At 44.6% G+C, this 14,353-nt stretch overlaps 1 protein-coding gene across 8 annotated transcripts in view; it reads right to left on the bottom strand.

Moving 5' to 3' along the window:
* The window catches only part of TULP4 (TUB like protein 4), a 287,410-nt gene that overhangs the window by 26,778 nt on the left and 246,279 nt on the right, over positions 1 to 14,353 (bottom strand). For all 8 annotated transcript variants that reach the window (XM_063632632.1, XM_055268119.2, XM_055268155.2 and 5 more), the window contains 2 exons: positions 5,398 to 5,622; positions 4,078 to 4,312 (listed from right to left, as the gene is read on the bottom strand). In XM_063632632.1, coding sequence (XP_063488702.1) covers positions 4,078 to 4,312; positions 5,398 to 5,622 — 460 coding nt within the window. The remainder of the gene's footprint in view (positions 1 to 4,077; positions 4,313 to 5,397; positions 5,623 to 14,353) is intronic.

Genomic DNA, 14,353 nt, shown 5'->3' with positions numbered 1-14,353 from the left:
ATATGAATAGCCTAAATATTTTCTAAATCTGTATCTTCATCTTTTATCTTAACAATTCCTTCTTCCATTCATCTTTCTCCTTTTGCATTTTACTATAAGCTACCAGGAGGAACCAAACTGCTCCTTCAACACTTTGCTTAGAAATCTCTTCAGTTACATATCCAATTTAATCACCTGCAAGTTCTACCTTCCATGAAACACTGAACACAGTTTACTCATATCCTTTGCTGCTTTATAACAAGGATCACCTTTCCCCCAGTTTTCGCTATGTTCCTCATTTCCAACTGAGACCTCACCAGAATTGCCCTTAACATCCGTATTTCTAGCATCCACCTCAAAACTCTTCCAGCCTATATCCATTACCCAGTTCCAAAGTTTCTTCCACATGTTTACAGATTTGTTACAGCAATACCCATTTCCTGGAACCCAAATCTGTATTAGTCAGGGTTCTCCAGAAAAACAAAACCAGTATTATGCATGTGTGTATGCACGAGCACGTGCATGTACACACAAGGATGTGCACGCACACGCACACACATGCGCACGTGCACGCTAAATAACTGGTCCATTTGATTATGGAGGCTGAGCAGTCCCAAGGTTAGGGTGACAACGCCTGCTTCCCGGTGAAGGCTTTGCCCCCGGCTTGCAGACAGCCATCTTCTCGCTGTGTCCTCATATGTCCTCTCCTTGGTGCACGTGCGTAGTGAGAGATCTCTTTCTCCTTCTCTTCTTTAAGGCCAGTAACTAAATCAGATCAGGACCCACCCATATGAACTCCTTTAACCTTAATCTCCCCTAAATGTCCTACGTTCACACTGGGGGTCTGGACTTCAATATATGAATTTTAGGGGAACGCAAGTCAGTCTATAGCAAGCTCTGGCTAAAGGTTCCTTTAGAAAATGTGTGGGCCAGGTGCAATAGCATGTCTGTAAATCCCAGCACTTTGGCGACCAAGGCAGGAGGATTTCTTGAGATCAGAAGTTTAAGAACAGCCTGGGAAACACGGTGAGACCCTGTCTCTACAAAAAACAAAAAAAGTACACTATGATCATACCACTGCACTCCAGTCTGGGTGACAGAGTAAGACCCTGCCTCTTTTAAAAACAAAAACAAAAACGGGTGGGGGTGGTGGAGGGAACCAGCTGGGCATGGTGGCTCACACCTATAATCCCAGCACTATGGGAGGCCAGTGCTGGAGGATCTTGAATCCAGGAGGTGAGACCAGCCTGGGCAACACATGGAGCCCCCATCTCCACAAAAATAAAAAAATCAGCCAGTGTGGTGGTGCACACCTGCGATCCTAGCTACTTGGAGGCTGAAGTGGGAGGGTTGCTTGAGCCTAGGAGTTCAAGGCTGCAATGAGCCATGATTGTACTACTGCACTCCAGCCTGGGAGACTCCGTGAGACCCTGTCTGAAAAAAAAAAAAATTACTGAGACTCATGGTATCTGATATAAAAATACACACTGGTAATTTTGAGGAACATATCTGCCAAGTCACTTGACAGTGGATCACAGACTTTAGTGCATAAAAATCACCTGGGAAACCCATTAAGTCGCATGTTTGTAGGCCCCACCCCAGCCCTAATGAATCGTAATCTAAGGGTAAGCCTAGGAACATGTATTTAAACAAGCATCCCAGGTGATTTGCATGGAGGTGGTGGTGCATGGAACACATTTTGAGAAACAATGATATGGCAGCCTCGATGAGTTAATCAGCTTTTAATGATAAGAAATTCGGGGACAGGCACGGTGGTTCATGCCTGTAATCCTAGCACTTTGGGAGGCCAAGGCAGAGGACTGCTGGAACCCAGGAGTTTATCAGCCTGGGCAACATGGTAAAACCCTGTCTCTACAAAAAATACAAAAATTAGCAAGTGTGGTGCACACCTGTAGCCCCAGCTGCCCAGGAGGCTGAGGTGGGAGAATCGTTTGAACCTGGGAGGTCAAGGCTGTAGTGAGCTGTAATGGCACCACTGCACTGCAGCCTGGGCATCAGAGCAAGACCCTGTCCCTCCATTCCCCCAATAAAAGGAAAAAAGAAATTTCTGTTTTCTCAATGTCAGGGACTCTTTTCCTCCTCTGAAATAGTTTGTATATGCCATTCAGGTGGCAATTAGTCACACTGTGCCTTGTGACATATCCTCTATTTTTGTCATCAGGTACTTAAATCTTGACTTTTTAATTAAACTTTTCAAGTGCTTACATTGTCTTATCACCCAAAACGGTTTAGAAACTCCTTAAAAGCAGAGATGACCTGGTATCACTTAATAATAGCAGGAGACTCAAGTACCCCACACAAGGTAGGCACTGACTAAATATCTGTCAATGTGCTTTGTTTTATAGCTTTTAATTCTTTTAATTATAAAAATACAACAACTTATTCCCTCAAAGGATTGTGCGCAAATGAGTGGGTCTGTGTTTGATACGAGCTGATAAACATGAACTGGAAGGAGGAGCAGGCATTTGGGGTAGTCGGGTCAGATTCAAGCAAGCCTAGTCCTTGGGTACTCCACAGCACAGCCTCCTGTCCGTTCTCTTCTTCAGTGAAGAATTTATGCACACATGAGGAAATAAGCTCTTCACCTAAGTTATGGTCAACATTTAATCTCAATACAGATTTTATAAAATTGTATCCAGGGGAGTAACCTTAGAGGTACTGACATCAGCGAGAACACCTGCTGCAAACCTGGGCTCAGGGCCTGTCCCACGGCCCCCACCCCAGTCATCTCTAACCATCGGTGGCCCTTCTCCTTTTCCCTGAAACCACATTTCCCTCTCACGTGAACATGCGCTTCTCTCTCTCCTGTTTTTCCCACCGTGCCTTCCTTCCTCCTGAATCTGTCCTCTCCCTCCTTTCAGTCTGCCTCCCTAACAGCCCCAATTCTGCTAGTCGCTTTCTTTGTTCCTGGTACTAGCTTGTCACATGAGTCAAAAGACAGAAAAAACTGACTAATATCTAATATTGACAAGTGGTATTGCTGTTTTGCAGGGGTAGTAGAGTGTCACTGCCGACACTGAACAAATGAAGGCTGGCAGGCAGAGGTGGGGCAACTGTGTACAGCGCTGAGTGCAAGCTGAGAGTGAGCAAGCCCACCACACTGTGACTTGGGGTGACTGGTCGGGTCACAGGTCATGCTAGCTCCAGGTCGTAATGAGAGGCAGGGACCAGACTAATGGGCAGGAGAGTAAATTGGAGGGAGGAAGTGGCGAGAGGAAGCATGAACTAAAGAAAACAAATCCAAACCCACTGGGGGCACAAAGATGACTCAGTTCTCTCCCCACAGGCCCACAGGATTCAGCGGGGCAGAGTCTGGAGCACAATGACTAAGCGTGCTGTTCGTTCTGCCGTAGGTGATGGGCAAAGTTTCACAGGGAGGTGGCAGACTGAGCTGGCAGTGACTGATGGGTGCACGGACACTAGCCTAGCACCAAGTGGCACAAAAAAAGAACAAAGTCCCTTCCCTCTGAAGCTTACAATCTAGGATCCCAGAGAGGTGTGCAGGGAGCATCTTGAATACATTAACTGAGCAATGAAAATCACCACAGGGAAAGGTTTTTAGAAGAAAAGGGTGACTCATACCAACGTCTTTGTGGATGAGCAAAAAATTGTCATTAGTAATCAGGTAAAAAGCAGTTAACAGTAGACTAGGGAGGGGTAGGAGGCTGAAGGTTTGATTTTAATTTTATCATCCACTCTGGGAGGGCAGGGACTGTATCTTGTTATTATTTTCAAGTTGTCTCAATATTACATGAAAGCACTCGATGAATACTTGGTAACCGTGAAGAGGAAACCCTCACTCTCAGGAGGCCTGCAGCTTCCCTTTGCCTGGTTCATCTATCCACCACCTAGCTATCCACTGCCCGTGGAATATGATTAAAAACCTGCCAAAAAGTACATTTAGAGAACTGTTCATTTCAATGGGATTCTGGAAATGTCGTAGCTTCAAGGATGTTCCACACTAGCCCCCACAGGCTCACGTTTCATTAGCAGACATTCTCTTTGCATGGGGTGTAAGGCGTAACAGCCCATGACCACAGCAGAACAAGGTCCCAGTCCCTCTGGCGAGGGGCCCACCTGGTTTGCTATCTGTCCGCGGGTCCATGATGACAAACTCCGGCCGCAGCTTGCTGATGCGCCGCCCTTTGAGGATGGGCACAAGCCCGCCCAGGTACTCCAGGTAGAGCGTGTAGCACGGGCCGCCCACCTCCGGGTCGTCCTCTGTGCGCTTCATGGTGCAGTGTAGCCGCTCGTTGCCGGCTGATGGGTAGCTGACAAAGTCTCTCATGTTGTTCGGATCTGGAATTGGGGGCTGGAGGATACAGGAAGAAAAGGAAGAGCTGGGACTCCAGAGAGGCAGAGAGGCAGAGAGAGAGGGAAAGAGTGGGCACGGGGACAGGTCAACTAAAAACGCCACTGTTCCAGACAGAGCACAGGCTGGGAGCCTGCGGAGAGGGTAACTATGTGGTGTAGAACAGTGGTTTGCAATGAGGAGCATGTGAGAATCTTCTGCAAGCTTTCGAAGCATATCAACACCAGGATCCCACATCAGACAATGAAATCAGGATCCATACGGGCAGCCTTGGGCACCTGTATTTTCCAATGCTATATAATATACCGGTGTTGAGATCTGCTCATGTAGAATCAATAGTGTAAGGCAACTTGGAAAAAAAAAAAACCCAACAGATTCTAAAATTTTGATGTTTCAGGAAAAAAGTAACCAACAAATGGGTCTGCTACTCAGAAGAAGAGAGAGACAGAATATAAAAGAGAACCACTTGGGAAAACCCAAGGTTGGGGGGACCCACACTTGAACAGCAACTGGCAGATGCATTCTACATGCTACCTTCTAGAGTTCCCACTAGTATAAGAGGTGGCTGACGCTGAGTGCTGGCTGGAGTGGCCCTCCTCAGCACAGTGCTGAGAGCAGGCCCTAGAACTGGGGTGGGTCTGATCCTGACTGTCCCCTTAACTAGCTAGGGAGCAAGTTACTTAACTTCTCCTAACTTGTTTCCTGCTTCCTTAAATGCGAATAATGGCATCTGTCAGGAAGTCAGGACTGAACAAGACAGATTTCTAAAAATTAACTGGTGCAATGCTTAGTATATAGGAAATGCTGAATAATGGTCACTCCTTTGATCATCAGAGGGACACAGAAGTCAAGGAATACCAGCTTTGCCATGAGAAAGATAATAGCCACCACACAGGGCAAATCTCTAATGCACATGGACCATGATGCTTGGACAGACTACAGACATGGCAGCACATGACAGGATCCTGCACAGCTGCACATGGCCCCATGTGCTTGCTCTGGTACCCTCACCTGTCTCTGTCCTGGCTCTGTAGGGAGTCAGCATAGGTGAGGGAGGAGGAAGAGGGAGGGGTGGAGGGCTTTACCTTGATGGTAGGGATGAAGGCAGTGGAGAGGTAGGAGCAGAGGCGGGGGGGCAGAGTCAGCTTGCTGACGTCCTTGTCCTCACGCAAGGTGCTGGCGATGGCCTGCTGGCACAGCAGCTGCAGGCTGGACACCCGGTGCTCCACACGCACCACGTACAGGGCTGGTCCTGATGCCATCAGCAGCCTCGAGTCCCGGTGACCCCAGCAGATGGAGATGATGGGGCGCTGGCAGGAAATGAAGGGAAGACAATGCTTAAGCTTTTGCTCTTATGGGAAGCAAAAGGGGATAATGCACACTTGTCTCAAGCAAAATAAAATAAGCTGTTTTGAGAATACTGGTTTTAAAAGCACAGTAGAGAATGTTAGACACTATATTATGAAAATTCAGTATGTTTATTGAAAATTGGCTAGAGGGCTGGGCATGGTTGGCATGAGGCTGTCATCTCAGCATTTTAGAAGGCCAAGGTGGGAAGACTGCATGAGGCCAGGCTGAAAGACCAGCCTGGGCAATACAGCGAGATTCTCATTTCAAAAATAAAACAAAATAAAATAAAAGTAATTAGGTCCCCAGGCCAGAGCATTAAAGCACTGGAATAATTTTATAAAGTTTGTTTACCTGTATTATATTTCATTTAATTTGGGGTCATGAAACCCAACTGAGCTCTGGGTAGTAAGGATTCTACTAGTAGGGACAATCACCTTGTGGTGCAGTAACTGACATTCCTTACTGAAGGGCTGGTTATCTGGATGCCCAAATTACCCAGGGGTGGTTCCCATGGCTTGGGGAGGCGGTGATGAGGTAGACCAGATGGCCTTTCCCTAGAGTCAAATCAACAATGGACTTGGTCTTACCAGCTGTGTGACCTGGGGACTATCCATAACCCCTAGAAGCCTCTCCCTTTTCTCATGAGTCAAGTGGGGACCCTGTGAGGATTACAGGAGGTGATGGAGTCACAGCCCTTCTGGGGCCATCACAGTATATAACCCACAGTCACTGCATTTTCAGCCTCCCTTGGCACTGGCAGTGCAGGGAAAGAAAGCTCTCTGGGAAGGTGACTGAGGAGAACACGGTTCCTGTGGTAGCCTCGCTAGGGTCATGGCCATCATTATCTTTGAAAAGGCAGCCCAAAATGCAAATATGTAAGTTAGAAAATTCTTATAATAAAAAAAAATCCAAAGTTCAGGGGTGCCATCTAGCCAAGGGAGAAAGAAAGGTGAAGGGTCGTGACGGAGAAGCAGCAAGAGATTTGTTCATTCCGATCCAGACAGATGGAGTGCTGATGATCATTCATCTTCCCTTTCTACCACAGGAGGCCAGGCAGTCACAGGGTGGGGTGATGGCCACAGTCCCCAGGGGAGGGCCGTGTTTGTTGGCCAAGGAGTCTGGAAAACTCAAGTCTAGGGGCTTCTGGGACACTTCCAGGATGTGTCTCTGTATGAGATGATTCCACACAGGGGGTAGGCCCCACACAAGGGGTCTATTAACTTACAGAAATACATAGTCACTGCTGAAGACATGGCAAACCAACACACAAAAAATGCACAGAAAAATTACTCTGGTATCGTCAACCCCCAAAAGTACAGGTTAGGACAGAGGCTCTATTAGTAACAAAATCATGCTTAATCTTAAAGATACGCTGCTGTCCCTTCACCCCAGAGCCCCCTAAGACAATATTCATAACTTAGAGCTCAAGTCACAAAAAAAATGGTTTTATTTTTGTTTGTAACTTTTAGGTTCAGGGGTACACAAGCAGGTTATATAGGTAAACTGTGTCACAGGGATTTGGTGTACAGGTAATTTTGTCACCTGGATAATAAGCATAGTACCCAATAGGTATTTTTTCTGATCTTCTCCCTCCTCCCACTCTCCACCCTCAAGTTGTTCCCCTTCCTGTATCCATGTGTTCTTGTTATTCAGGTCCCACTTATAAGTGAGAATATATGGTATTTGGTTTTTTTGTTCCTATGTTAGTTTGCTAAGGATAGTGGCCTCCAGCTCTATCCATGTTCCTGTAAAGGACATGATCTTGTTCTTTTTATGGCTGCATAGTATTCCATGGTGTTTATGTGTCACATTTTCTTTATCCAGTCTACTGCTCATGGGCATTTAGGTTGATTCCATGTCTTTGCTATTGTGAATAGTGCTGCAATGAACATATGCATGTATGAGTCTTTATGATAGAACAAATATTCCTTTGGGTATATACCCAGTAATGGGATTGCTGGGTCGAATGTTAGTTCTCAATTCTTTGAGGAATTGCCACACTGTTGTCTACAATGGCCGAACTAATTTACACTCCCACTAGCAGTGTAGAAGCGTTTCCTTTTCTCTGCAACCATGCCAACATCTATTATTCTTTGATTTTTTAATAATGGCCATTCTGACTGGTGTGAGATAGTATCTCATTGTGGTTTTGATTTGCATTTCTCTAGTGGTTCATGATGTTGAGCATTTTTCACATGCTTGTTGGCTGTATGTATGTCTTCTTTTGAAAAGTATTTGTTCATGTCCTCTGCCCACTTTTTAATGAGGTTGTTTGGAAATACAGTTTTCAGTGAGCACAACCTGACTGGCTGCAGAAACATCAGACACTTCTTCCCTCTAATTTCCCATTCCTCTTCAGTCCAGCTATCTGAAAGGCAGACACTCTGGATTTATCCTCTGTCCCCCTCCTTCCTAGTTCTGCTTTTCATAGTAACTATCTCTGTATAACAGTTGATGACATATTTTATATAAAATTATCACAAGTATGTGTCTCTTATATCTTTGTACCAAGAACTTAAACCACTCACACAGACCTTCAACTAGATGAAAATCAGCTTTGTTACCTTTATATATATAATTACCACCCATCATGACAAAAACAACCTTGCCTGCAAAACTACATTCCAACAGCAAGCACATCAAATGCTCACATACCTGAATTCACTGCATCCGCTCTACTCTCCCACACGAATAACATTATTCTCATCTAACATATGAGGTTAGAGAGGCTAAGGCAGGCTAGGTACCCTGTTATAGTAATAAATGGTGGAAGAGCTGTGATTCTCATCCCTCCCCAACTCCACTGCTGGTCCTTATCTTACTACATGGTGCTGGCTCTCTGAAGTGCCAGCATATTGATACCACAGCCTAAAGAATGTGTAATACTACATGGAAAAATTTAACCATCTGTCAATCACATACAAAATTATGAGCCCCAAATGGCCCCTTAGTCCATTTGGTCAAGGCTGCTTTACTCAGAAACAAACCAAACATGTCTATAGACAAGGCAAATAGGAAGAGAAACAGGCTGTTTATACAGCAAATAAATAAATGATCTGCGGGGTTCATCACAGCAGAAAAGAGCCCACAGGTAATTAGCCAGGTAGCATTGTTGGATGAACACGGAACACAGTCGCTCACACATTTAGAAGGTGAGGGAGGATAGTGTGACTCCAAACCAGGTAGCACATTAGCTTGGACAACTTAGAATTCTCAGCCAAGTAGGAGTGAAAAGACTCGAAAGATTAAAGGATGGAACATTGGAACCTGGGAGAAAAAGGGCTGAAATTATTTAGCCTGGAGAAGTGAGGCCCACAGGGTCTCAAAGGAATAATTATTATCTAGGGCAATGTTACCAGGAAATCCCCTCTTCTAAGAGTGGGGCAAGAATACCAACACAGGAATTTATATTAACTTAATTAGGGTGCAGCACTCATTTACTTGCCCAAATCAGTGAAAACTTACTCTGGGGGAGGGTGGGGCGTGGACACATTGATTTAATTTAATTTAGTTTGTGTAGCATATAGTCCATGTAAGATGATAAAGCAGCAAAATAAACGTTGGTACCTTTGCCATAATAATTTTTAAGGCTGTGCTAGGAAAACGGGGAAAGAGTGACAGATAACAAGAACTGCCCCTCTTTTGTGAAGATTCTGAGTCATCACGGACCTGGGGAAATGAATGACTGTGATTACCGTTCTGTCAGAAGTCAGGCAGCAGGTTATGACTTCTCAGAACCCCTGTAAGTCCACAGAAAGTCCCTAACAGGTCATCTTACTTTTTAAAAGTCGCATTTCTGCTGGTGTTAATTTTTCCCTGGGTGTTTACTGGTATTCCAGCCTATAAAGCCCTCGCTACAAATGTTCTGTAGTTTTGGCAAGAACAAGAGTCAAATGGCGCTAACTGCACATGGCCACAGGCATGGGGCTGGGCATTCACTAATGCTAGTCCTGATTTCGCCGCCTCACAATCATCGATTTCCATCACTCTGTCCTCTAGGTTCACGGGTGATGGCAGAACATGAACACCCTGTCTGCAGGCCCACAGACCTCACCCATGCTGAGGGTATCTCCTCCCTAAGAAACTCCGCCTACTGGGCTGAGCCGCAGCAGAACAGCACAGCTCTTCAAAGCTCCCAGATTCACGTTGTGTTTGAACAGCTGCTGTCTGCTAGGGAAAAACTCAGTTGTAAGTTTGTGGTCTTAATCTCTTTCTCAAATCCCATAAAAATGACTATTTTTAGAACTGATGGCTAGAACTGTGAAGCAGATGACATTCAAATCTTAATTTAGGGAGGTTCACATATTTTACACGTCTAAATCTGAGGCAAAAGTGCAAGAAACTGAGCTGCATTTCAGGGAGTGTGAGTCTGGTGGAATAGGGAGAACCATTGCTCAGCTGGAGAGGACACACTCTAGGCCACAGGGCTGGAGGCGAGTGGCCCATGGAGGGGCAGGCTTCTCCCCCTCAATGCTGAGGCTGAGCCCTGGAAAGGAAAAGGAGCGGGCCGGCTCTGCCTCACCTCCCACCATGGAGTGTGGCAATCAAGGCCTGGTGCCAGTTCCTTACTCTGCCACCTCTTCTCCTGCTAGTACACAAGACATGCCATGAGTCCAGCCAATAATTTTTTTATCTACTGAGCTGTTCGTCATTAGATAAATATTTGCTAAATGTATACAAATGGACAGATCCATGCTAGTTATAAGCGCACTGACAATGAATCAAATACATTCTCTGCCCTTGTGGAGCTTACATCCTGGCGTGGCAGGGAGAGAATAAATACAGGTTAAGTATCCTTAATCTGAAAATCTGAAACCCAAAATGCTCCAAAATCTGACTTTTGGAGTGCCAACAAGATGCTCAAAGGAAATATTCATTGGAGTATTTCGAATTTTCAGATTTGGGATGCTCACCTGATACAATGCAAATATTCTGAAATTTAAAAAAAACCTGAAATCCAAAACAATTCTGGTCCTAAGCATTTCAGATAAGGAGTACTCAACCTGTATCTCAGTATCTGCGACAGGAACCGCCTGATAATGTGAGGTAGTGAAATTCCATGAAGTAAAAACAGTGTTGAGGGAGAGCCAGAGCAACAGCAAGGGGGTCTTTTTGAAGAGAGGGAGCAGGGAGGCTGCCCTGGACGTGGTTTGAGCAGAGGCCTGGCTGAGAGGAGGAATTTATTTAATTGGAATTGAAAGCTTCCTCACTATATGACTATTTTTGTATATAGCATGTGAGTTGGATAGAGTCTTCTGAAAATGTAGAAGGAACAAAAACCAACTACACTGGTCCTGGACAGGGAACACCAGGCAGTGCCAGCACAGGGTTTCTGGATGACTGAGAGAGGCCTTGGGCTGAGGACTGGCTACCCGGCCGCCGAGGAGGCAGATTCCTGGGACAGTCGGAGGCTCTCCAGCCTCCCTCTCCACCCTTTGTTTGTTCTTTCTGTAGCTCTCCCTGAGAAGGATGGGGGAATCTGTCTTGAAGAAAATGCACCTAGTAGGATGAAATGTTTTATGTCTGTACCAACATGTGCAAAAATAGTTCACTTTAAGACAGATGAAGGTCCAGGTGCAGTGGCTCATGCCTATAATCCCAGCACTTTGGGAGGCTGAGGCAGGAGGACTGCTTGAGGCAAGGAATTCAAGACCAGCTTGGGCAACATAGCAAGACCCTGTCTCTACAAAACAAATTTTCAAAATTAGCTGGCTGTGGTGGTGCACACCTGTAGTCCTAGCTACTTGGGAGGCTGAGGCAGGAGGATCGTTTGAGCCCAGGAGGTTGAGGCTACAGTGAGCTATGATCATGTCACTGCACTCCAGCCTAGGAGTCAGTGAGACTCTGTTTATAACAAATTTTAAAAAGGCCAGGCATGTTATGGCTCATGCCTGTCATCCCAGCACTTTGGGAGGCCGAGGCAGGAGAATCAGTGAGGTCAGGAGTTTGAGACCAGCCTAACATGGTGAAATGCTGTCTCTACTAAAAATACAAGAAAATTAGCTGGGCATGGTGGCACATGCCTGTAGTCCCAGCTACTTGGGAGGCTGAGGCAGGAGAATCACTTGAACCCGGGAGGCAGAGGTTGCAGTGAGCTGAGATCGCGCCATTGCACACCAGCCTGAGCAACAAGAGCAAAACTCTGTCTATAAACAAACAAAAACAGACCAAGTTGGTGATCGGTCACCATCAAACTACGTTGGTTGGAGCCGCAAACAATTCTGAATACAAAGTATAATTATTTGGCCACAAACTAAATTGTAGTAATAAAAGCTGGTTCAGCGTTTAGTCAACCAAATTTTGTTTTAAAAGAACACAACCATCCTTGTATTTTGTAAGCAGACAACAGCCATGAAGGACTTTCTCATCTACTTACAAGAAAAAATGGGCAAAGCACAACGGGGGCACCTTCAGGAGAACAGGCAGAGTTAATCCTAAGTGAAAGAATGCAAGTCTATTTATGCTACAGGATTCGCCTCCAAGAGTACAGAAGTCCACGATCACACATGCAATCTCTTATTTGATTTTTAAATTCCCATACCCATCTTTTTCCACCTTCTCCTCTCTTAATTTTTTACCCAGTATCACATCAATAACTGAACCTTACAGAATATAGGGTGACCTCTCCACTGGCCTTCAATGCCAGAAGTCCATAAAACAAAACAAAAACCTGGGCCTAAATTATTGAAGCCTACAAACTTCAGTCAGTAGTGCTAACTCTAAAAACCTGTTATATTTTCAGATATGCAAGATATAGAGTCACAGATAACAGCTAATGAGATAAATTACATAATTTTACATTACAACATGTAGGACAGAAAGGAAAATAAATCATAGCATGTTTCCTTAGAAGAGCTCCAGCCACAAGCATTGCTGTTACAAGTAAATCAAGAGAATCAATTTTAAAGCTGCTGCTGCTGCTGCAAGTTCGTCCCAGGCAATGGCTTTGTATGCAATAACCTACAATCTAATTAACTTGGAAATACATTATCCAATCTAAATTGCATTTAGTTCTTTTTATAAGCAGTCCAATAAATCGCCTAACTTCCTTCCTGCTATAAAAATGTCCCTGCTTTTGGACTCCTTGAATAGCACAGCATAGATCACATGTGATTTTAGAATCATTAGACAAGAGTTAAACTGGTGCTAAATATAATTAATATTGTACTTGATTTTTAATGGCATCATTATTTAACTTTCTATTATTGAGGCAATTTTTTCAATGGTTGAAATGGACCCTCAATGAAAAAAAGAATCAATAATTTATTGAAATGCTGAGGTACTGTAGGGATATCTTTCTTCAAAGGAAGATCAGTCAGGGCCTTTTCTCTTATTTCTGAGCTCAAACAGTTTAAATTCAGGATCCATGTTAGTTTCATGTGATGGCTAATGAGAACTTCTGCAATGGTTAAGGCCATAGAACCTTTACTACAGTCTAGGCACTGGTCAGAAAAAGGAAGGCTCTGTCTTCAGGAAAATAAGACAAGTAGACAGAAAAGTGTAATACATGCCAGAGGTGTTAAGCACCCCCAGGGTTTACAGAGAAGGGGAGCATCAATCCACTGGGCAGCTTTAAAAGAAAACGTGACTGAGCTGGCACTGAGGATCCAATTCCTGAGCTAAAACGGTGGGAAGGACATTCCTTGTAGAAGGAACACAATACCAGCAGGAAGGGGGCCCTAAGTGAGACGAAGTGGGGACAATGCTGAGTGTGTTTCAGCACTTGAATTCACAAATATTCTAATCATAAAAGCCTTATAAAAAGCCAGCATCAGATTGATTATAAATGTGACATAGCCTACAGGTTCAAACAATCAACAGAAAGATGAAAGAAAGAAGCCTATGTTGACACCAGTCCATCCATAAACCCACGAAGAAAGATTTACTAAATACCTACTATGTTCTAGGCAATGAACTGGGAGTGGGGACACAAATAGAATCAAGGTAATCTCTCCTTCCTTCAATCCCAAATCCACAGGAACTCTAATATTTATGTTTGTTTTGCCAGTGCTCTGGCCTCATACATATGGCCTTAACTCTGTTCTACGTCAGCTCTTTCCTGGGTTAACTCAGAATGACTTCACTTCCAAAACAGAAATTTAAAGTCCCTATCCAACCACAACTTCCCATTTTGTTTGTATCATCTCCTCTTGAACATGTCTTTTTATGACTTTACACTTCCTAGCCTCAGGTCATGAAGCATCTAACCACTGATGCCATGGCTGCCCAATTCCATAGTATCCTTAGCAGTTTCCTAGATTCCTTCGACTCCTTGGCCCTGCTACTACACTCACCTTTCCAGTTCCTAATTTTAGGCAATCGGTACTACGGACTCTAGGATTACAGTGAAGGCATGGACATCACTGACTCTCACTTTAAGTTTATTATCCAGAATGGCAAGTGGATGGCACTCCATGGCACTCCTGCCGAATCTTCCCTGTGCTTTTCATCCTGCCTTTAGCTTACTGAGAAGACTGGCACCGTCCTGTAGTGTGTGTGTGCTTTGGCTCCCTCCTTTACTTAAAAATCCTTTGTCTCTTTCTACAATCTGTCCTTCCTGTCTCTTCCAGATTAAACCTCCCAACTGCCCTCAGACCCACATCTTCCAACTTGCACTGGGTTCTTGTCCCTTGCTGTTCTTTTTCTTGCTTCCTTATTTCTTCTTTTTTCCCCAAAGACTTATTAATTGTA

Source organism: Symphalangus syndactylus, chromosome 2 (assembly GCF_028878055.3).
Source record: "Symphalangus syndactylus isolate Jambi chromosome 2, NHGRI_mSymSyn1-v2.1_pri, whole genome shotgun sequence".
In the NCBI taxonomy this organism is placed as follows: domain Eukaryota; kingdom Metazoa; phylum Chordata; class Mammalia; order Primates; family Hylobatidae; genus Symphalangus; species Symphalangus syndactylus.
Note: the sequence above shows the minus strand (reverse complement) of the source record. Positions and strands in the feature narration are given on the sequence as shown.